At 42.9% G+C, this 25,073-nt stretch overlaps 1 protein-coding gene across 2 annotated transcripts in view; it reads left to right on the top strand.

Annotated features, from left to right (window-relative positions):
• The first annotated feature begins 291 nt into the window (after positions 1 to 291).
• Positions 292 to 25,073, top strand: part of RIC1 (RIC1 partner of RAB6A GEF complex) — an 882,831-nt gene continuing 858,049 nt past the window's right edge. Inside the window, exon 1 of one of the 2 annotated variants that reach the window (XM_078675923.1) lies at positions 292 to 683. In XM_078675923.1, the coding sequence (XP_078532049.1) occupies positions 543 to 683 (141 nt within the window). In that variant the 5' untranslated portion in view covers positions 292 to 542. The remainder of the gene's footprint in view (positions 684 to 25,073) is intronic. The other variant, XM_078675922.1, reaches the window with a different exon arrangement.

Genomic DNA, 25,073 nt, shown 5'->3' with positions numbered 1-25,073 from the left:
CGGACAATCTGGAGTGAAGTCAGCGGGGATTGTAAATGGGTCGAGAAGTTTAAAAATACACCAAAATATACTTTGTTTTTGTACTCAAACACAAGTATAAACATGTATCGCGACTGTTTGGGGCGATTTGGGACAAATATTGTACTTTCAAATAATTCCTATTCAATGACAAATAATAACAATACGCTTTCTTCTATGTACTGTCGTTTCCTATGAGTGGCCGATGTTATGATTGCTAAAACAGTCTTAAGATGGCCGCCGGAGGTGGGCCTCCGTGTCGCCCCGGTGTCTAGTGTCATAGGCCCCGCCCCCATGGCTGCCGCTGGACTGCATGGAATGCAGGAGATGGCGGCGGCGCAGCGGGCCACGGGCGGCTGGAGCGGCGTCAGAAAAGCTAGCCGGGGAGCACCAGGGGTGGAGGCGCAACTGGAGCCCACTGCCGACTCCTAACGGAGAGAAAAGGCCCGCACCGTGGAAGAGGTGGCGGCAAGGGACTAGTGCGCTGGACTCGGGGACTGGAACCGTCAGCCCGGAGAGGCGACATGTACTTCTTGAGCGGGTGGCCCAAGCGGCTCCTGTGCCCGCTAAGGAGCTTGGAGCAGCCCTTCCAGCTGCAGCCCAACCCGCAGCGCGCGCTCTTCGCCGTGATCTCCAGCAGCCAGCTGAGCGTCTGGAGCAGCCGGGTGAGTAGACAGTTCCGGTGTACACGCTCTACCTCTTAAGTGACATTTGACGTTCGTTTTATATTCTCTTGCTGTCGCACAACATGTCATTCAGTTTAACGTTGTGTTGTTACGTTCAAGGTCGAACATTTTTGTGATGCTACATGAACCTTATTGCAACTATGCAATAGTTACCTTGTAGAACATCGCTATATAGGTATTGGCACGCAGGGACATGTTATGTATAGCTACATAAGCTGGGCAATGGGTGCGTTGTAGCCGGATGTATTGTTCACATAGTATTGAGTGCATGTGGCAGTGTCTCAGGTGGGCATGTGTGTACAAGCTGGGGTATTACTATATAGCGCATGCAGGCGTAAGAGACAAGGGCCTTAGTAAAAACAAATGTGCGTGGTGTAAGCAAGCGCTAGATCTGAGACCCACGCTCCTTGTCATATTTGCCTGTGACTGGCTATTTTTTGTTTGCTACTTTTACGCACATTTGGAACCCTTTTATACTCCCTTCAGTATGTGTTGTGAGACGTCAACAAAGGAGGTGATCATCTGCCAATGTAGGCAGACTAGTTCTCTGTTGGAAAGAATGGCCAGCTTCTCATGTTTGTTATGAACTACTTCTGAATCGAACTCTCATGCCAACTTTGACAAGATGCTCTGTCTGCGTTTACTGTTGCATAGACGCCTGCCTGTCAGTCACAGAGAAGAGCTGCTTGCTATCTCACTTTTTATTTTATTTTACACCTTCTTTACATAACTGCTTTGGATTTTCGATAATTTGCAGTTGAAGTAGCAAAGACGTTAAGTAGGGTAACGCTTTAAAAAATAATTTAGACTGTCATGCCACTTTTAGCCTACACTAAATTTTCTGCTCATTGGGAATGGAATGGCTTGGCTATGTTAACCGATTCTTTCCTGGAGCAAAGTGACCCCCTTCCAGAGCAATTGAAAATCTCGTTGATTGTCTTCATAACTGTAAATAAACTAAAACGTTCTAGACTGGCCGACACTGTTCAGTGTCACTCCATTGGCAGATTTGATCAGATCTTTTGGCTTCTCCCTGACATCCCATGATGGCAACCCACCAATTGTCATCTCATTGAACACTGATGTTTCTGGAGCAAATATCTGCGAATGTATGCAGGCAGTTAGTTCATGGATGTCAGGAAGTGTCAAAAATTAAACTCTGGAAAGAGTGAGGTCTTGAACTTCGGTGCCCAGCCATCCTTCTGGTCTCCTGCCAACTTCCCACACCTATGAGAATACCCAAGAACCTAGGAGTTCTTGTAAACAACAAATTGTCTTAGCATGACCACGTGAATGCAGTTACTTCTGCCGCCTACTATAACCTCAGGCTGATCCAGAAGATTCTACAGTTTATCCTGGCTAACTTACAGAAAACTGTAGTTACTTCTCTGTTGCTGTCTAAGATTAACTATTGTAATGGACTCTATTTGAATTCCCAACAGTACGTCCTCAACAAATTATACAAAATGCAGAAGCCTGTGTGCATTTGAAAATCCAGAAATACCAATCTGTCTCTGAATCTTTTAGAAAGCTTCACTGGCTTCCCGTAAGGCAGAGGGTTCTTACAAAGCATTGCATGAACAAGGTCCTTATATTTTGAAAAAGATCTTCACCTGGTACGTTCCAGCTAGTTCCTCATGATCTGCCTCGGCTAAATTGGTGTTAGTGGCTTGCTCGAAGGTGTAACCTGGGGTAGCAGAGACTTTGGGTTGGGAATTACAAAAGCTTGAAATGATCTTCCTCCTTATATAAAAGCTATGCCAAATCTTTTGGCTTTTAGGAATTTCTTGAAAACATGGATGTGTTCTGCAAATTATTTTTTTCTTAGGGCCTCCTTTTATCCCGTGCAACTAGCCCAAAGACACCTGTGAGCATTCAAGTGCTGTATATAAATACAAATATAACATTGCATAAAGTCTCTGAAATTCACATTTGCTGTCTTAGGGACCTCTAACTATTCTGAAATGTGGGCACTGGGTTGATTGGTTTGACCTTATAATTGTTAGAAGTCTTCTAATTTTGCAGCTCTAACTCGTGTTTAGTTTTGTAGTTTCGCTTCGCTTAAGCATAGTGTGTTTTGAAAGTGTCTAGGGTGCTTACTTTTTTGAGTCGCCAAAACCTTTGGCCTAGGTCGCTCATGCGATTGTATAATGTTGTGAGCATACTGAGCTTTACTCTTATACCTGTATGTAAATGATCAATGTGTGGCTTTTTTAATTTGATGCTGAAGCCTGCTTTGACAGACCAAGTACTGCATTTTGTTTTAATGAGTTACTTTGTGATCCCACGAACAAGTCCGCATTGGCTTTTTAACACAAACATAGTAAATGTTCCTACTTACACTGGATTGTTAACAAAGCACGATGTGGCTTAGATTTGAGCAAGGATTATGAAAGAGTTTGTTAAATTCTTTCAGTTGTCTCGTGAGCCCTGATTCTAAGGCATAATAAAACACCCTAGGTTTGTAATATCAATTTGCAATGTTCTTAAAAACCAGAGACAGCAAGTTCACAGTGCTTGCTGGTTTTATGCGTATGCAGGGATAAATAACACTGAGTGCGCAAGGATGAAGTGGCCGTCTTGGTAGCTTTTGTTTCAAGCATGTATTTTTTGTGTTGACCTAAGGGGCCTCTGCCCTTAATGTCATTGTATTTTCTATAGTTGATATTTTTTCATTTGTGATGCTATGAACATCTTTGGATGTGACAGGGTCCGCCTTAGTGATTGCCATGTATATGTTCCTGCAAAATAATTGTCCTCATGGTGCTCAAGGACGATGTGGTAAATGTTTACTCTGAGATGCGGGAGTTGCATAATTCCAGGAAAATACAATATTATAGACTTTATAAAAACACATTTATCATTGTAATTTAACTGCAATTATCTTGCTCTCATTGTGATAGCTGTATCGTTGTTGACCACTGATTCAAATGTCACATGCAGCCCCCTTCATGTGATGGCCACTGGATAGAATATAAAGTTAACTGAATAGGCCAAATAAACCTCTAAGAATTGTGGCAGCCACATTAAATATAGACATTTCGCATTATTGGAAGCCACTCCAACATTCAATGCTCGGGAAAAGATGGTTAACAATGTTTTTGCCTCATGTGGCGTGAGTATATCTGGAACTTTAAGAGTATGCTGCAGCAACTCAGAGAAATCTTGGTGAGACAGGTCTAAGTAACCAGCACCGATCCTGTGATCAGAAAACTACTTTAGTTTCGGAATACATTTCTCCATATTAAACATGGCCTATTGTTGATCAAAACGTAGTGCTTTTAAAACGTCTTGCTCACAGGAATGTTGTCGTACCTGTGAATTATTTTATAGGATTTAGGGAATAACATTCTAGTCAATGACAGATTTTCACCCAATACGAAAATCACAAAAGGAGTTCTTCAGTTAACTTTCTATCTGCACCACTTGGAAATTAATTATGACAAGTCCTTGATAGATTGGAAATATTAAAACACACTGTACAACTTAATTATTGCATGTTGTTCATTTCAGTTTGATCAGTTACCGTTGTTCACAGTTGTTCACAGAAAAGTTAGACTAAGCATTCTGTCCTGCAGTTAGTGGTTTGTTTATTAAATATTATGAAAGCACATCGCAATCCCCTTTTCCAAATTCCTGCCAGTGATGTTTACAAACATCACTGGCTTCGACTTTGTGTGTTTTTAGGTCGAGCTAGAATACGCATGCTTGCATGCGTCTAGCTCGACAACTATAGCCGTCCGTCTCCTGGGAATCTGAGACAGGGGCCGGACACGAGCGTCGACTTCACCTCGTGGGCGCGCACGCCCAGCCCGGCGCCGTGCTTATCCCCTGCCTCAGATTCACAGCAAGACAGGCTCTCGCCCGCGCGCACACACAGCCGCACTCACGCATGCACACACACATACACCCACGCAGGCACACAGACCCACATATACACACGCAGCCACACTCACGCATGCGCACACACATTCCCACGCGCATACACTCGCCCCCCTCCCCCGGCACATGCAGGGCTTACATACACACACAAACGCGCAAACACAAAACCCTCCCAACCCCACTCACCGGGCACACGCAGTGCTTCCATCACTGGGGGGGCGGGCACCGTCAATGTGCCCGACGCCCCCCTCACCGGGTCTGTTATACTCCTCTTGTCCTGTTCCTCCCTGTGTCCAGACTCCGCAGCCCGCTCCGTTGTTTCTCCGTCCCTTCCAGACAGTTCGTGCGTGTCACGCCTCTCCTTTCTCCCGCCCGGAAATCCGATTTGCGTGTCAGGCCTAGCTCTCGCTGTTCTAGGCGGCATGTTTAGGGTTTCTTTTGCGTGCCACGCCTCGCTCTGGCTATCCATTGCTGTTCTCAACAAGCATTTGCAATGCAATCGGTCTTGCATTTACTGCGAGTTTAAGGTATTGGCATTGTAAATGACAATGCGTTTTATTTACCAAAACATAAATAAAAGGCATTGTCATTTACAATGCCAATAGCTCAAATTCGCGTAAATGCGAGACCTGTTGCATTGTAAATGCTTGTTTATCATACCATTAGAATCCTTTTGGTCGCATTATAGGACCCGTCAATATGGTTAAGATGGTAAGTTTATAGGAAATGCTGTTTTTCAAGTACCTTTGGGTATATTTGCTGAATCTGCACCAATATTGACACTGATATCTTTCATTTAGTTCTGAATGTTTGTAGATGTGGTTATGTACAGCCCCCATATTGGGCTCAGGTACACACAAAACTACTGGAGAGAGATTGTAATTTAACAGTTTTTATGTAGCACATACTCACCAATTACTTGGTCTCTTAATGCTTCAGTGCAGAGTGTGTGCAGTTGAGGTTTTGTCATAGGTTCCACATGTTAGCCCCATGGGCACACCGTGCCCCAATGAGTAGTGTTGTGATGATGAGTGGACGATTTCTCTGCAAGATAGCGTCATGAAGGTGGTGAGCCTAATGGCCTGCCATCTTTCTGGGATACTTCTGCTGACGGAATTGACAATGAAGGTTTAATCTGTTTTTTACCAGTACTGTTATGAACTGCAATGCTCAATTTGAAATTTTTCTAAAGCCCAAAGTTATTACAAGTGGCACTATATCTTCAAATACTGCTTATGTATCCTAAAGATTCGATGTTTTACCTTGGTTGTGCTGTCCTGTTGTAAACATTACAATCTTATAACAAAGCATTCTTAGTGTTCATTGTGATTTTCGATCTGCTTGTGATAACATGCATTAACTATCACTGATATTATTCCAGCCTTCTGGACACACAGTTGCTATCACTGGTGCTGCAGACTTATCTCCATGTCATACAATATATGAGTGGATTGTGTGATGTTATTGGTCCCATATCGGAGGTCACAATCAATGTATCGTCAAAGTGAATATATAACCTTGTGAGGGGTGCCTTAATCTTCATACTCTAGGCCACATTGATACGTCACCTTAACCCAAGAAAGCCTTTTTAGAATGCAAATGCTTTGGCACTTTTAGGTGTGAACTTTTATAAACTTGCATATACAGCTTTTATATAACTCTTTTTATGTCTTGTGGTGCAACATTATGTCTAAAAGTACTGTGTAAGCACAATCCCCAGTCCAATCACGTGTCAACCGATTATTTGCATCAATTCATCCCTTTATTCGCTGTACAAACGTTGCACAATGCTTTTATGATACAAGGTATAAAAATAAAGCAATTGATGATGAATATATATAGGATTAAGAATAGTTAATGTACACTGGCATATCTATGCTGAGGATCGTAGTCAATATTATGGACACTGTATTGCTACAGGTATATATCAGAAAAAATAATTTCAACATAAAACAGATGCAGGGCATGGTAATTGGTGATGCCTTTTCCCTCTAATACCAACTTGGCATTACCCGAGCAAACATTTGTGTTCTAGCTTATTAATAATTCTCTATTGGAAAATTCAGTTTTGACACCTCACACTTTCTTCAGTATCGCCTTGTATTGTGGACATGGAGTGCTCTATATCTACTGCATAATGGCATAATTGTAGGGTTGAGGTCCGAACTGCAGGGTAGAGTTCACTTATGTCCTCTCCACAGAAGTTTGATTTGATTTGGAAAGAAAAATATTACTTAATGAGAAAAGCGTGTTCAACACCTCTTTAGAGAGTTTTACAGCTTGACACTACACTTTCCACCTCCCGCCTCATGCTCTCTGTCTTGCTCTCCTGCATCCCAGCTTGTTTGTTTGTTTCACACCCTTCCTACCCTGCTTTGCTGTTTATTAGGTTTCGCCTAGGCAGCTCATGCGCTATCTCTTTGAGACCAGCTGTATCACACCGCCTATCTTTTTAATTGGTTCCCCTTTCTGTCCTTTGGAAATGCCGGCTTTTGTTTGGTGAATACGCTTAGTAATTCCTCCTTTTGGACTTTTGTATCTTCCTATGAGGACTGCTCCTGTTACATGTGCTCTTACTCGCCAGGTTATTTATAGAGCATTAAGACGATTTTTTTGGGCCTGCCTCTACTTGTTAAATGTTCGGTTTACTTCGTTTCCCCATCTTCATTTGCCCTGCCGTCACTTAATCTCCTTGTGCTGTTCCCTTACCCCTCCCACAACAATGCTTGTCTGCCCCCACCACCCCATGAGATTGTTGCTTAAACAAAAAAAAAGTTATTAGATTTATTTAGTTTGGGCACGTGGGGAGATTAAGTGATTTGCCTAGATTCACAGGATGTTGAGCTGACACCAAAGCTCGAACATGGATCACCATCTCCTGAGTCAGTAGCTCCGACTGCTGTGCCACATCCTCTCCCTCTGGGGATCCATGTTGGAGTCTCCCTTTGTTGAGAAGCAGTGCCAGAAAATCGTCTCAAAGGTGCTGCTTTTATGTCTGAGGAATTGTGAAGCCATGCACCATTTTTTTGCACACCGCTGCTTGAACAACAACGCGCTTCGCACTTGTTTATTTTTTGTGTTTTTTTTTGTTTGCAGCCTGCATGTTGACAACGGGCACTTCTGTAGGTGCATGTGTGCCTGTGCCTCTTTATTCGAATGGGTGACGGGGGCTTTTTTGCGCCTTTTTGCTTTAGGCAGCAGCTCGGGGACCATGCTTTGTGTAGGTGCGGCTGCTATGGCACTGTGGTTTCGCCAGTGAATATGGTTCATGAGCAGCGCTTGTTGAGCGGGTTTTCTGCGCCGCAGCTGCCCCGTGAAGCCAGGGCTTGGCCTCCAACCTTAACTGCTTCAGCGCTACCGCATTTACCTGCTGTGCGCTGAAAAAGGAGCAAATGGCTTGTTTGTGACAAAGCCAGCTCGTCATGAGCGCAGGGCAGGTAACGCCCATGACGAGCTGGCTTTGTCATTAGCGTCGAAGTGGTTAATATGGTTACCTGTTTGCACGCTGCTCATGTACTCATGTAGCTTCTCGGGCAGTGCACCTCCTTGGTCATATGACAGATTACGAAAAGGAAGGGTGCTAGAGTGCCAGGAGTATTATTCCTTGTAATGTCTTCACTTGCAGATTTCCACACAGGCGGGGAGGTTAGTGCTCATTCCCTTGCCGTTTCAGGGGGTGTGCCTCCTAGATTCTAAGGTCTCAACACCGTTTTGTTGGTGTGCTGTCTCCTTTGCCCCCACTCCCTACCCATCCTTGCTTTCCTATACCCCCCTTCTTGTTCCTTCATATCCCTACCATCCACCACTGCTCCATGTTTCTGCCCCTTGTCTCTGCCCCTTGTCTCTGCCCCTTGTCTCTTCACTGCTCGCGCTGTGATGGAGGTTTGAATGTATTTTTATTACCCTTTCGGCCCTGCTGCTTCTTTTTACACTCACTTCTCCGTTTTCTTGCCCCACTCGCGGCTGCCATTCCTTGCATCTTCCTGGGATTACTGCGTTGTGCAGGCAGGCTCCCTTCTCAGCACTCATTTATCATCAGAAAAGAATGGCAGTTGGAGGGGCTGACTCTCCTCTGATCAAATTTGCAGGGACCCAAGCAGTTCCGGCCAAGCCCTCGCAGGAGACCTTTTGCTTATTTTCACTCTTCCGAGCTGTCCATTTAAATACTTTAAATAACGCGAGCCCATTCCAAGTCTACATCAATCTAAGGCCCACTGAGATCACTTGGCAATATAGCTAACTGATGCAGACTGCGCCCGCACTCAACTGGCTTATGAAGACAACAAGCATTGAACTCCACATAATTCAAAACACCAACACACAACTAAATGCCACTAAATTCTACAACTCACAAATGCACACCACAGAATTCCACTACACAACGCATTTCAACATCCCATAATTCCACACCACACAATACAACTCCACATCATTCCACTACATGCCACACCATAACAATACATCAAATTCAACTCCACAAATTTCCATTCCAGTCCATGCCACATAATTCCACTTGACATAATACCACAGCATGCAACATAATTCCATTACACTCGACGCAACCCAATTCAACTCCAGATAATTCCACTACATATAATTACATCCCAACCTACATAATTACACTTCACGCCACATAATTACACTGCACGCCACATAATTGCATATATCCACCCAGCTCCAAAAACTCATAATTACACTCAACAAAATTAAACTCTGCAACATGCCCCATATTTACACTCCACATAATGCCACACCACACCACACCACACAACATAAATACACTCCACTGCATACCACATAATTACACCCCACATAAATTTACTCCATGCCACATAGCAACACTCCATATAAATACAATCCACACCATGCAGCATAATTCCGCTCAACATAATTTCACTCAATGTCACACAATTCCACGCAACACAATTAAACTGCACACAATTCCACTCTACAACACATAATTCCACTCCACGACACACAATTTCACTGCACTCCACATACATCCACTGCACCCACATAGATCTAATCCACCCCACAATATTCCACATAATGCCACATAATTCACACCACGCAACATAATTCAACTAAATACATATCACTCCACGACACACAATACCACTACACATAAGTCCACTACACTTAATACCACATAACTACTATCCACATAATTCCATTGCACAATAATCCACTGATCCAGCATTTTTCATACTGATTCACTTCAAGTTTTTCCGCACACAGTTTCTTTACTATAACTCTTTACAAAAATTGAAATCTCAAACACACTCTCCTCCACCTCTTTCGGTGTCTTCTGTGTAACCAAACACAGCCTCTTTATGCATCTATAATCTTCAACCCCCTTCATTCTCTTTCTTCTACTCTATCTAGAGTTTGTTCGCCACTTCACACAGACTACCTATCACTCTAAATCTTAATTAAAGAGATTGCTGATGAAGAAGAATCGATCTATCTAGAAGGGGAAGAGAGTAGCACCAGAGAGGGGTGTAACGCTGGCATTGCACTTAGAAGAGGTTACTCGTCCTGTCCTGAACTGCTGGCTCCTGATTAGTCGCGAGCCCTTTATTTTTCAGCTCATGGCCAGGGGTTGGTCCTCGCACCATTCTAGGTAAATATAAATCTATGTGGTATGTCCTTGTACCGTTTTGCTTTTCCACCCTTCCCAGATACCAATGTCTAGATATTTTACTAAGTCTTTAAAGATTTTTGTTTTGATCAATAATTGTATTCTTGAGAAGTTGGTGATTGGCATGTTTAATTACAGTGAGTACTTCTAGAAATGTAAAAAAAATGCCCATGGACTTTGTTGTTTACATAATTCCATTGTTTTAGGGGCAATAGATTTTAGAGGTGAACTCTTCTTTGGGTCTTGTGTAGGTATGTTATCACAAAACCTCTCACGTTCACTGACAAAGCTTACGTTAAGGAACTTTATGATAATATCTAAATATGAACACTCATCAAAATTGTTCCTCTATAGTCACCTCTCGAGCAATATTGCTCCCACAGTGCACACATAGAAGAAAGAAGCCTATATTTGGGGTACTTTGGGTTGGAGGTGGGGACCATAACTTTTCAGTTTCTCAATTTCTTTTTTTAAGTCTTACATCGGACCATCATTTTCTTTGATGTAACTTTTCTCACTTAGGCATACATTACTGTGGATCAGTAGCCCCTCTGTACTTGTGAGACAATGTTAATGCAGTTCTGTTTAGTAGATGTATGGTAATGTTAAAATGAACACTTAAGTTTGGTATTGTAAATGTCGCCAGACACGCCTGAACATTAAGAGGTACTGAGTGCAGATTGGAAGTTCATAAACAATCAGTCTATTAATCTGCAATCTTTTTAGTTTGCAGGCTTTCACAAAAATCTGCTGGCCTCTGGTCAGAAATCCTTTCAGAAGGCTACAGGGCACACAGGGGGTTCTGGGCCTAACCGTGGTGGGTGAGGCCATTTACCCCTGACATCCCTGGGCCCGACCTACTATGGATCCTGAGCAACTGGGCCAAGTACTCCTTCTTCACATGACTCCCACTGGTAGATGTGGACAAGCAGTGAAAGGCTCCCTCGGGAGAGGGTGGGGGGGGACGTGCAGATGCAGGTATGTGGACTGGACTCATATATTCAAAGTGTGCCATTACGAACAATAAATGAATGCCCAGTCAAATACTTGCTTTTGTTGGAAAAAAGTATTTTATTTCCAACTCTACACATGCAAAGGAATAACGACCTCCATGAGCAATAGCACAATCCTTTTGAGGTTAGGCACTATTCGTTGTCAGGCAAATCCATGTCCTACCCTTTGTCTTGTAACATGGTTGGGGTTATTCCCCAGTCACTGGTCAGACCCTCCAGGATATCGCGATTTCGCGATTTGCCGCGAAATCGGCACTTTTTAAAAAATGCCGCGATTTTTACAAAAATTCCCGCGAAATCGGCATTTTTGTAGAAATCGCGGCATTTTTCGCTATATCCTGGGGGGTCTGCTTTATCCAAAGACATGCACCGGTTGCCCCACACCTGTAGATGATCTACAGACACTGGGGTCAGAGGGTTAAAGCAGCTCGGCTGCAGCTGGCAGTGTGAAGGTCTAGGCTCTTTGTCATTCAGAGCTGCCTGGGACTGCGCTCGTTCGCACCTCTTCCTGGCCCACAAGAATGACAATGGGAGCCCTCACCTTGCACATCAACAGGAGGGGAGGGGGGGATGGGTTGTTGTCACCGAGGATGGAGCAGGAATCGGACAGAGCAATTCTCCTTCGAGTGTAATGTGAAAGGGTTTGCAGTGACAGGAATAGGAACTTCGAGTCTTAGGCCTGTGAGAAGGCTCATTTACTGACCTGGCAAATTGTTTTTAAACACAGTCAGCAAGTCAATTTGGGAAAGAAACGGAGAACAATTTAAATTGAAAACAAAAGACACGCTACCTTAAATCTGTTAATATATATTTTTTTAACTCGAATCTTGCATTGCTGAGAGATTATCTGCAGCATGCACACCCGGAACTGTCTATGTGCTTGCACTTCTACTCTAATGTGAATTGTATTAGCAAAATGTCTGACCTTGCTTTAAAGATGTTGCACTAAGTGCTCCATCCATGTACGATTTTTAGCATTGGATCGTAGCAAGCTTCTCCTTAAAGCTGAAGTTTAGTGCAAAAACGCTGGGCTCTCTATGAGCATACTATGAAATCATGGTTTTATTCTATAGATTAAAGAATTAGCAGAGTATCAATTTTCCGATTTAAAAAAAGGACTAGAGGCCATAGAAGGCAAACAAGCAATGGCACCTTTCAGTACTCCAGGATATGGGGTGAATGGCTGAATGAAAGATTGAATAAATGGATAATGAGAGAGGATGGATGGATGGATTGATGAGAGGGGAAGGATGGAGAGAAAATTTAAATAGCTGGATGTATGGGTGGAAGGGTAGATGGATGAGGGGAAAGATGGATGAGGGGAAGGATGGATGATGGATGAAAGGAAGGATGGATGAGGGTAGGGATGGATGAAGGGAAGGATGGATGAGAGGAAGGATGGATGGATGAGGGGATGGATAGAGGGGAAGGATGGATGGATGGGTGGGTGAAAGGATGGATGGATGATGAGGGGAAGGATGGATGATGAGGGGAAGGATGGATGGATGGATGGATGATGAGGTGATGGATGAATGGAACAGGCATCCTCCAAAGTCAGTGGATTAAGTTGCCCCTCCTAACTGTGATTTTGGCTCCCAACTGGAGCTACTTGGAACCCTGAGGCCAGACGTCGGCCTGGCCCGCTTGCAGGAAAGCAGAGGAGCAGTGGACTGCTCTGACAAGTGCTGGTGAGCTGGGTGCTGCCATCAGGAGACGGGGGTGGTGTGCAGAGGACCCCTCTGTGGAGTGGATGCTCAGGGCCGGCTCTGGCCCTGGTGACTTGCTTGCTGATTGGTGTGGCCTTGGGGGAGGCCCATGCCAACTTTCCCCCCCCCTTTCTAAATGTGACTTTGGCACCCACCTTGTGCTGCTTGGAGCCCTGAGGTGGCCTGGAGCCTTGTTTTGACTTCCGGTGGCCTGCCAAGGGCTTTGGATCGGGCAGAAGAGCCAACTCCCCGATGACTTCTTCGAGTTTTGTCACTCATGCTTCTGCCACAAGACTGCAGCCAGTATAGCGGGCAGTAGATGTTGCTGGAGAGTGGTGGGAGTTGTTCGCCACCCCATCAGGTGTCCTGGGGGTTTAGTGCACAGTGATGTCACTTTCGTGGCTGGTGGAGTTCTGGGACTAATATTGTATATCCACTCTCAATTAAGGAGCCTCACTGGGAAGGTGCTACCTGCAGGCACCCTGTTGCTATTTCCGGAAAACCATACTTCATCAGGGTGGGTTAAACAAGATCAAGGACAACAGGAGCACCACCTGATCAGGAGGATGTCGCCCCTGAGCAGAAACAAGAGAGACAGGCGTTGGAAACCCTGGAAGACCAGGTGCAGAAACAGCTAACAAAAATACTCAATGTCATTGCTTACACTAGGGCCTCCTTACACCAGGATATTAGTACTGTGTCGGTGGTGCTGGGGCTGCTTAGAACAGAACACCATAAGCTAGCAGAGAGAGTTAAGGTAATGGAGTCCTCGCTCGCCGGCCTACGCCCCAAACACTATCACTTCCAGTTGCGGAGCTTTCTGTAAGGGTCCGCATGCTGGAACACGGCAGAAGATGCCGAAGGGCGTAATAGAAGGAATAACATCAGGGTGGTTGGGCTGCCTGAGGGGGTGGAGGGCAGAGACATGATTGCCTTCTAGAGCCATGGCCCAGCACAGTTGTCGCATTGGATGGCCTGTTGAACTTTTATACCCCAAACGGGCACATCGCGTACCAGCTCGCCCTCCAGCGCGCACCAGTGTGCCCGCCACGCCCAGTTGTGGCAAAGCTCCTACATTAAGGTGAAACTGATCCACTGGCGGCGGGGGAAGATGGCGGCTGGGTAGGACGCTCAGCCGGAGAGCTCCCGACTCCGTGATTCCTCTGATATGAGGCACCGTAGAAGAGCCTGTTAAAGCACCACACGCATGAAGGCAAGGTAACGGCAGACAAGCGGAGAAAAAAAAAGGATCTCTTACTATTTGCACAGGCCACACGGGATGGTTTCTTGTCTGGCATCGGCATCGACATCGGCATCGGTGGTGGAGTGCGGAGCCTCGTGGGGAGAGCCGGGCTCACGTCGCGGCGTGCTGGGGGAGGCGGAGCCGCTTGCTCTGGTGGAGAGACGCTGTTCGGATACTTGGGCAGCCGCTGCGAGAGCAAGGACGTGCTGCTGCCGGGCCTCCAGGAGACTGAAGTATCAGTTCCGGGGCGCGAGCGGCAGAGTAAGCGTCAAATTCTGCCCAAGCTTCGAAGAGAAATGCGGAAGTGAAAACCTGTATCGAACGCCTAGAAGATTGGAGTTTGGCTTAACTAGCACGGAGGGAGTGTCATATCTACTGTCGGACATCGAAATTGAAGGAGGTAACTTAAAGAGAGACAAGTGGGCATTGTTTGAATCCACACGCTTAATTACCACAAACATCACAAGTATCTCCCAAAACTTGCACATTAAAAGCCTGAGACTTAACACAGATAAACAGCATATGAGTGACTCATTAAGAGCAACAAAGGAGGGTGGTAAAAAGGACTGCTGTGAACTGGAGGAAAGCCCCCCTCAAGAAAAGTTAGCAGAAAAGTTAGCAGAAGCAAAGATACAGGGAGGGCGATCCTCAGAAGTACAGGGGAAACAGGTTATATCATCATATAGCTTGCGGAACAGGAATTTTTTGAGGCAAGAGCAATACCCTAAGGGCATATCTCCAAGGGAGATAAAAAAAAAGGCACAGAAAACTGGCCATGGAGAGCGCCAAGACAGCTCCTGAAGGTGGGTTAACCACCTCCAAGGGAAGAACAGTTTCCTCGTTGAAAACCAAAATAAAAGTTACACCCTCACTAAAAACTTACTTCAAAGTTCAACAGCAACAGGGCACAAATACAGAAGATCAGGCCTATATGCAGGCACAGTCCTCTACAGAAGACCCCTCACTTTTGAGGGAAGAAGGAGATACGCCCCCTCAAGCGTAGTAATACCACCCTCTCTTTTGGCGAGCCCCCAGACACTGCTGGAACCTGAAAAAGTGGCCCCAGATAGTATAAAAAAAAAGGAACAAAATAAAAACAAAAACAAGGTTGAAACAAAGTGTTTGGAGGACATTTGGAAGACTAACAAAGAAAGCAAGTTGGAAGAAGTAGTTAAGCCTCAAAAAGTACTCATGGCGGAGGGGGGTGAAAAGGAGATCACCGTCGAAATATCACTCGAGACTACAGATGACGAGGAAAGATTACAAGGGGGGCAAAAAGAATCCCAAAAAAACCACACAGACGAACTCCTAGAAAAAATATGGACAGAAATGAGGGAAACATTTTCAATCTCAGAGGCTAAACAAGATAAAATTCAGGAAGTCTGTGAGAAGTTGGACAATAAGCTAAATGCACTGGGTGACAGAGTGACGGCGGTAGAAAGCGAAGTTGTCGCCCTGGATAAAGGGGTGGAAAAGAACCAGAAAGAGATAAATTCCCTGAGGCAAGAGAGCAAGATAATGAATGAAAAGATGGAGTCACTGGAAAACCAGGCAAGAAAGAACAATATCAGGATCTTGAATGTTCCGGAAAATCAAGAGGGACCAGACATGAAGAAGTATGTGGTAGCACTACTGGCAGAATATTTCCCTTGGGCCGACGAGGCATTGCTAGAAGAAGACATACAGAGAGCACATAGAGACCCATATGGGAAAAACAAAGAGAGAAAAACACTGAGGAAAATACTTGTTAACTTCAAAACTTACGTGCTAAAAGACAAAATTTTGGGAGAGGCATTGAAAAAAGGTAACTTTAATAAAGAAAACTGGACCTTCAAAATAAGATCTGATATGTCGAAGGCCTCCCAAACCAGGCAATGGGAACTAGGAAACTTGATGCCAGAGCTTCCGCAGTTGGGTGCTTCGGTACAGATGAAATTTCCACCATCACTTAGGATAATGTGGCGGAATAAAATGAGAAACATGAAAGATCCGGAAGAGGTTAAATCTCTCATTGATCTAATGCGAGATCAAACAAGGACAGAGAAACGATAGATCTAACAAGAAATCCTTTGAAACATAATATTGGATACATTTTAAAAAGTATAACGGTGTAAGGCTATCAATAACTTTCTTTATGTAAAAAGTCAAGAATCACGGGAGAGGGAGTCATGAAGGGTTACGAAGATAACCGAAGGAAAAGAAGAAGGAGGCTTCCCCGGGGAGGGCAACATAAAAACACAAAAAAGAAAATACAAAAACATCACAAAAAAGAGAAAGGGTGGGGAGCAAAATAGGGAGAAAAAAAACAAAAAATCCTCATACGCCGGAGTAGAAATAAAAAACAAAACGGAGTTTCAATTCATAAACAATGACATAAGCTATGAGCAGAAGTGGGAAAGTGTCAGAATGAACAGAATGAATGGGGAGCATAAGTAGAGATATCAAAATACTCTCTTGGAACGTAAATGGATTGAGGACGAAGAGTAGAAGGAATAAAATCTTAGAGTATATTAGAACATCAGAAAGCGAAATAATAATTTTGCAAGAAACACATCTCCTGAAAGAAGAATGGGCTCAAATAACAAAGACCCTAGGCTGGGTAGACACATATGTTTGCACCACACAACAATGCAATATCAAAGGAATTGCGATAATTATAAAAAAATCACTGAAAGCTGTCTTGGACTCAGTAGAAGTGGACAATAAAGGAAGATGGGCGATTGCCAGAGTAAAGATTGAAAATAATCCTCTCACGATTGCCGGATATTATGGCCCAAACTTAGATGATGCAGATCCCTTACGGAAACTTTATTCGCAGTTATTATTAGCCACTTCACCTATAATACTGGGAGGCGATTTTAATTTAGTACCGGATCCCAGATTAGACAGGTCACCACCAGGGAGACAAGCTAATCTGCCAAAAATGAGAGAGTGGATTGGCTTCTATAAAAGAGATCTAGAGCTGGTTGACATCTGGAGGGATAAAGGAGACAATAAGCAACCTTTCACTTTGTACAATAAAAAATTGGGACACAGGTCGAGGATCGATTATTTTCTTATCGACCGAGATCTGTCAGGAAGTATAAAAAGTGTAGCCCACCTCCCAGTCAGATCACTCGGCTGTACAACTAACTCTACAAGTTAGAACAACATAAAGGAGAAGGAGATTTACAGTAGAGAGGGCTATATTACAAGACCAGCAGATTGTAAAAGAATTGGAAATCGAAACAACAAACTTCTTTGAACTTAACAAAACAGGCACCACAAAACAAATAACTTGGGATGCATATAAAGCTGTGTTAAGGGGGAAGTTGCTGAGTCTAGGGGCTCATAAAAACAAAAAATTAAAGCAAGAGATCACAGATCTGGAAACTAACATCAACACTATAGATACTTCAATATTAAGGGAACAAGATATGAGTAGAAAAGAAGAATTATTGCAAGAAAGACAACATAAAAGAGAAAAACTAGAAGACATCTTGGAAGAAAGAGTGCGAAAAAAGTGGGAGTCAAGCAAGCTAGCAAAACATGAATATGGGGAGGGATGTGGAAAGTGGCTGGAGTGGAAACTTAAAACAGACCTAGCCAGAAATAAAGTAAGGAGTGTACACCAGGGAGATCAAACAGTCCAAAGCACTGATGAAGACATAATCAGGCAAGAATTCAGGAATTTCTTTGAGGACTTATATACAGAAGATACAAATCCGCAAGAAACCCTGATCAACACCTATCTTGAGGATGTTCCATCCTCAGCACTAGCGGAAGAAGACAAGAGAGAACTAAATAAAGAGATACTAGCAAGTGAAGTAGAGGAGGCTATTAAGAGTTTGAAGAAAGGGAAGGCAGCAGGCCCTGATGCTTTACCAAACGAGTTTTACATGGAATTAAGAGACACCCTGCTCCCACATATCACGGAACTGGCAAACTTGATCCTCAAGCAAGAAAGTACTATACCAGATTCCTGGAACGACGCGATAATTACCATCATCTTAAAACCTGGTAAGGACCCTGCTAGATGCGAATCATATCGTCCGATATCGCTGCTAAACTCGGATTATAAAATCTTCACTAAAGTTATGGCAGCACGGTTAGGAAAAATATTGCCGCAACTTATAAACCAGGATCAAAAAGGATTCATCAAGGGGAGACAACTGCATGAAGTCACACATGAGCTTCTGACTGCAATAGACATAGCCACGCAAAAGAAAGCCCCTCTTACCATACTTACTGTCGATGCCGCAAAGGCATTCGACAGAGTGAACTGGGCCTTTTTAGAAAAAGTTATGATCAGAAACAACATTGGCCACCCCTTCATGCATGTTGTGAAACAAATATATAAGACACCGAGATCCAAAATTTTAATCAATGGCAGTCTCACAGATGATGTAAAGATAGGCAGGGGAACGAGGCAGGGATGTCCCCTTTCGCCTCTGCTCTTCAATCTATATATTGAACCACTTGCAAATAATCTAAGAAATGCTAAAGGAATCACTCCATTTAAGTATAAAACAGGGGAGAAGAAAATCGCATTATATGCGGATGACCTAATGATTTTTAGGGACGATTATCCTAAAGCTAAGGAGACGATTAAAGAAACTATAAGTGCGTTTGGGAAGGTCTCTGGCTATCTGGTAAATCATACAAAAGCGGAAATTATGACCTGGAACACTCAGTTTGAAAGTTCAAACATTAAGAAAGAAATAAGATATCTAGGAATCTTAGTGAATCATGATCTAGAGAAGATTCCGCAACGTAACATAAATAAGGTAGCAGGAGAGGTGAGAAAACTGCTTAAGGTATGGTCCACCCTACTACTAAGTTTGATAGGAAGATCCAACATTATCAAGATGTCAATTGTACCAAAGTTCACATTCCTTTTTAATACAATTCCTCTGGAATTTGGAAAATCATTGTTGAAAAAACCACAGAGTGAAATCACAAGTTTCATTTGGGCCTCTAAGGGCACAAGAATCTCATGGAGAAAACTTAGGAGGGGGAAGCAAGATGGAGGACTTGCTAGCCCAGATTTGGTAGAGTATCACAGAGCGTTTCATTTCAAAAACATCCGAGTGCTATTAAAAAGTCATCAAAACTATCCAAGGTACCTACAAGTAACAGAATCAGTTGACCACTTCTTATTTAAATTCGGACATCCCAAGTATTTCAAAAAAATAAAACTGAAGACCTTAAGGGAGGCAGCAAAAATCTGGGTACAAATCAGAGTCACTTTAAATATTACGTATTATAGCGAAATGGCCCCCATCTGGGGTTCACCAGGAACTCCAGAATGCCTAAAAGACTCATTGGCAATTCCTTTGAAACTAGCAAACATCAACTACTGGGGACAGCTATTAAACGGTTCAACTCTGAATACTTGGTCAGAACTTCAAAAGATGACAAAAAATTCAATTTCAAAATTTAAATACTATCAAATTTTAAGTTGGTCTAAAACGATACCCACATATACCAAAGAAAATGAAAAATTAGAAAAAGAAATGGTAAGGATTACACCGATACCTAAAGAAGTGGCAAAGTGGTACTGGGCGTTAATAACTGCTGGAGATAGAAACACGAGTATAGAAGATCAAATCTGGGGGAAAGACTTACTGACAACCGACTTGGACTTAATTTGGGAAAAATCAGTGGGGAAATGCTGGTCGACTCTTAAATCTGCGGCACTGAAAAAAAATCATCTATATACCATACATCGAGCTTATTGGACGCCAAAAAAGCTATCCAAATTTAAAAACGCAGGAGCAAAGAAATGCCCGAAATGTGGGGAAGAAAAGGCAGACGACATTCACATGTTTAGAAAATGCCCCCTACTAAAAGAATTTTGGAATGAAGTTGGTAAGACCTTGAGCATAATCATGAACAAACGAATAACTGTAAGTACTACCCTTACTCTTTTTGGGATCGAAGATACAGCAGATGGAGGGGGGTTAAAACAATGTCAAGAAAATCTACTCTTTGTGTTAATTGTACTTGCAAGGAGGGAGATTTGCATTAAATGGGTTGGATCTTCCCCCCCCAACACATGGAGAGTGAATGAACTCAGCTATAAGGATTAATAAACTAGATAGAAAGGGAAACGTCCGTAAGAGATTTAAGTACTGGGAAAGTTTTGAAAACCACCTAAATCCTAATACAGGGTAAAAACATCGGTCCTATGATTAATGCGAAACAACTTCTGGCAAACAAGTATGGTACTTGTTGAGTAGCCAAAGTGGCTAGCTCCCCCCGTTTCGAAACCAGAGTTTACGTTATGTGACGGCCTAAGGGTACTCCTCTAAAGATCTTCGAGAAGATGATAAACTCCCCATACAAGAGAGACCAAGGGGCAGAATCGGAAAAGAACAAAAAACTAGAGGCAGACACCTGAAACTCCGAACACATAGAGCTTCGCAATATGAGGAGAAGAAAAAAACAAAAAAAAAAAAAAAGCTCCTACATTAAAAGGATAGTGACATACTACTACAGAGGGCGAGAACCAATAACCTGTTTGTGGTGGATAATAGTAGGGTCTCAATATCCCCCAAATACACGGGGGAAGTTCCACTGAGACAGGCTTCTTTCCTCTAGGCGACAGACTGTGTTTTTATTGTTTAATAAACTAGAGGACTAGATGATGTGTTTTTAACTTTGAAGTATATATCTAATTGTATAGGTGGATACAGTCTATTATACATATGGATCAATGTATTTGGTGTATATCAAGAATCATAGTGAAAATATTTTGTGTAAGAAATTAATTTTAATTAATGAGACATTTTTACATATAACTATGTTCAGGGTTTAGATTCTGGAGTGATTGGTAGTATAGACATATTGAGCCTGAATGAGACTATATTAAATTATCTTATAGAACGGATAACTAGAGTGAGTGACACGAAAGGGACCCCTTCGTGTTTTTACTACATATTGACCCTGTCCGTTTTGATTGGAAGGACATCTCTCCCACTTTGTGGTGTGTCCTGTATTGCCCTGGATATACAATATATTTCACCATACATTCTCTTCCATACAAAAGAGTGCTTCTGAATGCTCTGTTTTAGTCATTCTTCAACCATCCCCCTATTTCCCTTTCCTTTTTTAGTTCTAACTTTACAGTGCACCTGCTGTAGTTTAGGAGGAATTCTTTGGATCCAACTGTTGGTGTGGGCCAGATGAAACATCTGTGTGCAGGAAGCCTCGGAGGGGGGAATCTGTTTTAAGTTTCTTAGCAGTTTGTTGATGGTTTAACGGCGCATACTTTCTTGAAGTTGTATAGCAACATCTGCGTCTTGGATGAATCCCAACCTTTTATGTTGTACTTTGTGTTGTGTTTGTAGAGGCGCTTCTCTAGGTATGCATACCAAAGTGGGATATCTTGTGCCAGTGGCAAGTTTCCACATTTAAGGATTTTGGCTTTGCCGGATATGAAGACGTTTCTCTACCAAAATAGCCGAAAAACCTGTGCGGTGGCATGCTACTGTTGCTCAGATTGTAGCGTTTCCTTCAGATGCTGGAAATTATTTTTTTAAATGCAAAAAATATATGTAGAATCTTTTTTTTGGAATCCTTTTCAAGTGTAGTAGATTCAGAGAAATTGTTGTATCTTCCCACTTTTACGTACTGTTATAAAGAATGCATAGAAATGTGGAGCAAATGTCAATTAACCAGTCTATCAAGGCCTATCTAGACCTATCAGATGGCCACTCCGGTACGTGGACGTTGTGTAGCATTGTGCTACTGACAAGGTAAGGAGTTTGTGTGCAAGCGTGTACACTCAAAGCACATAGATATTACTTGAGAGAATACTTTGTCCAGGGCTAAATGGCAGTGTTGGCTGGTACGGTGCAGGGGCGAAAAAAAATTAAAATTTCACTTGCCTAATCGCACCATCTCTCCTCAGTCCCTCCCACTTATTGTCTCCTCTGTGCATCTTCCAGAAAACACCCAGGCTACTCTGAGCTAATCACAACGCTGCAATGCATCATTGTGATTGGTCTGAGCACCGAGGTTCGCCGCTCAGTCTGGGACAGGGAAGCTGGGCATGATCTCCACTCAGGCTGTAATGCAGCCTGCGTGGAGAACATGCAAAGTCTGCATGATTGTTTGGCCGAGCAAATACCGCCGGCCAAAGCGGCAGGCACACTTTAGTGTGCAGCAACCACCACTCATCCTCCCTGACGATACTAAAAATAAAATGATAACTTCAGTTATCATTTTATTTTTTGTTTTACACTTCGTCAGCTAAATGGTGGGTCATTGTCCTGGGTGCCATGCACAGTTTCACTCGTATTCTGTGTCTTGTCCCACTAACCATTGTGGGATGTAACTTTAGGGGACTAGTGTACATAGATGAAACATAAATTCTGAACTTTCTCCTAACCTTACACCTGAACCCTTATCTTCTTTATTGGTGTAGCAAATTGCTTTCGTCTGTAGTTCCACAAAACAAAAACAAACCTTTATATTTTATATATAACTGTGAACAGTTGTTGTTTTAATTTGGAATCATCTTTTTGTGTCTCCCAGTTTGAACTGAAGTGCAGAAAAAGCTACCTTCTTTTTCTTTTATCTTCAGCTAATGATAAAGCAATGATCCGACTGGATATATTTAATGTTGATGTAGACGGACACTCGTGGTTTTGTGATTAAGTAGCAAGCCGTTTAATTATCGTCCAAACTGTACTACTTGGAAGCTATTTCCAATGTTTGCGGGAGGTAGTTTTTTACTGGTTGGTTTTTTTTCGACTTGTCTAATCTAGTGTGTAAATTTAAATCAATTAGATGGCAAAGCCTGCGCCGTACTCTGCTCGCTGCATTATTCGCCTCATGCTTGTACAAGTGTACTTACTTGCTACTTGTACAGTAATTATGTAAACGTTCACGGCACACACATAGTCGATTTGCATACATGAGCATTTCCTATGTTTAGAAATAATGCAGAGAGACAGAGGGCCAATAGGGAATTGTTGGCATATTGTGTATTTATCTCGAAGTCTGTGGCACGATGCTTTGCAGAGTCAGAGCCAGGTAGCTTCACATCAATAGATGTTCCCCATCCAACACCAGCAACCCTGAAAATGTACAGGTGCAAAAATGCACGCATTTGATATTCTGACTAACAGACAAATATGCTTTGGGTTGTGGAGGTATTGAGGTGGTTTTGAAGTGACATAGATACAGTTTAGGAGATAATATTTGAATTATGTGTTGGGTCTGCGTATTGCTAGGAGAGAACGATTTCACTAGGATTGGGAAATGTGTAAATTTTCTTAGACTAGTACATTAACCCACTTATCTAGGGCTTGGACTGGAACCTGCAACCAATATGTTACTACACACAGACCTTTAAAGTGTGCTGATGTATTAGCTTCAGCATATACAGAGATCTTTGCATGTTTATATACCCACAGTTTACCGACAGAGTAAAAATGTTCAACTCCAGGCTACTTTTGGATCTGTGCCATCTGATTAATAACTCACTCAACTATCTGATTAGAATTGGATCAATGAAAAAAAGTCACTGTCCTTGTGCCATCCCACTCAAATTGGAGCCTACGATATAAAGATATAGTTTATTTTACTGATATTTGTCAATAATGGGTTGATTTGTAATCTTTCCCCTTCTATTCAAACTCGATGTCTTCCCAATGTTTTTTTTCTGCTCTGTTATATATTTTTTTCGCTTTACTTTCACAATGCTGGAATAGGTACCAACTTAATACCACTATAATCTAAGGCTATTGGAAGCATTGTGGATCAACGGGTACATAGATAACAGTTCTTAATTAAATGGGATATGGTTAAACGGGAGATCGGTTCCCTTTCTCACTGTGATGTAATGTAAGTGACACTTTTATATCGCGGCTGCCACCCAACGGGTATCCTGGCACTGAGATTACCAAAAAAGAAACACTTTGTGTAACTGAATTTGAAGAATCAGAGCTGGAGAATAATCTCTGGTAAAGAGTCTAGTTTTCAATTCCTTCCTAAAACGTGACTAGGTGTTCCTTTGTCTGAGCTCAATTGGCAGTGTATTCCAGAGTCTGGAAGCTACAAAACTAAATGATCTGCCACCCAGTCGAACTTTGTTTGGCTGAAGAAGAACGCAGGCTTCTAGCTGGAGAGTACCAGAGGAATATCTTCTGTAGAAGCTTAGGCCCCATTTTATGTACTGCCCTGTAGACAATAAAGAGTGCCTTAACTGCACTCTCTGCGCAATGGGCAACCAGTGATGATCTTTTAGGGCAAGCGAGGCTGAAGCTCTGCGTTGTCTGTTTAATGCAAGCTTAGCTGCGATAACCTGTATCCTTTGCAGTATGTTCTATTTTCACTTGTCAATAGCAAGCAAGACTGGTGAAGTGCAGAGAACACCTGGAGTATTAGACACGCTTACCTCCTATTTGGAAGCACTAGCAAAAAGTGTCAATATGACCCTATCTCCATGGACACCAGGTTCCACTCTTGAGCTGGCTATATGGCAGCCTACTATCCCTAGGAGTTGTAGTCTTGGTTTACACTTCATAAGACTATGGCTAGAGGAGTTGGGACTATTGCAGAGCAATTATCGGCACACGTCTTGTTCTCACTATACAGCCTCAATGCCACCGAGCCATGTTTCTGGCAGGTCTAACGCTTTACCATGTAATTTGCTTGCACGATCTGGATTCCTCAGTGTACTGGATGTCCGGAGCACACATGGATGGTCTGCCTTTATATGTCTTATCACACTTACTAGTACAAAGATTGATAGAGTAGAGGAGGAAAAGAAAAGACGTGGCCTAATGACTAGAGCTGCAGACTGGAACTGAGGCAACAAGGTTCATATCCTACCCTTGGTTCAGCATCTTGTGATTCTGGACACAAAGCGTAATATCCTCTTGCCTACAAATT

Source organism: Lissotriton helveticus, chromosome 2_1 (genome assembly GCF_964261635.1).
Source record: "Lissotriton helveticus chromosome 2_1, aLisHel1.1, whole genome shotgun sequence".
NCBI classification, from domain to species: domain Eukaryota; kingdom Metazoa; phylum Chordata; class Amphibia; order Caudata; family Salamandridae; genus Lissotriton; species Lissotriton helveticus.
This window is presented reverse-complemented; position numbering and strand designations above follow the sequence as displayed.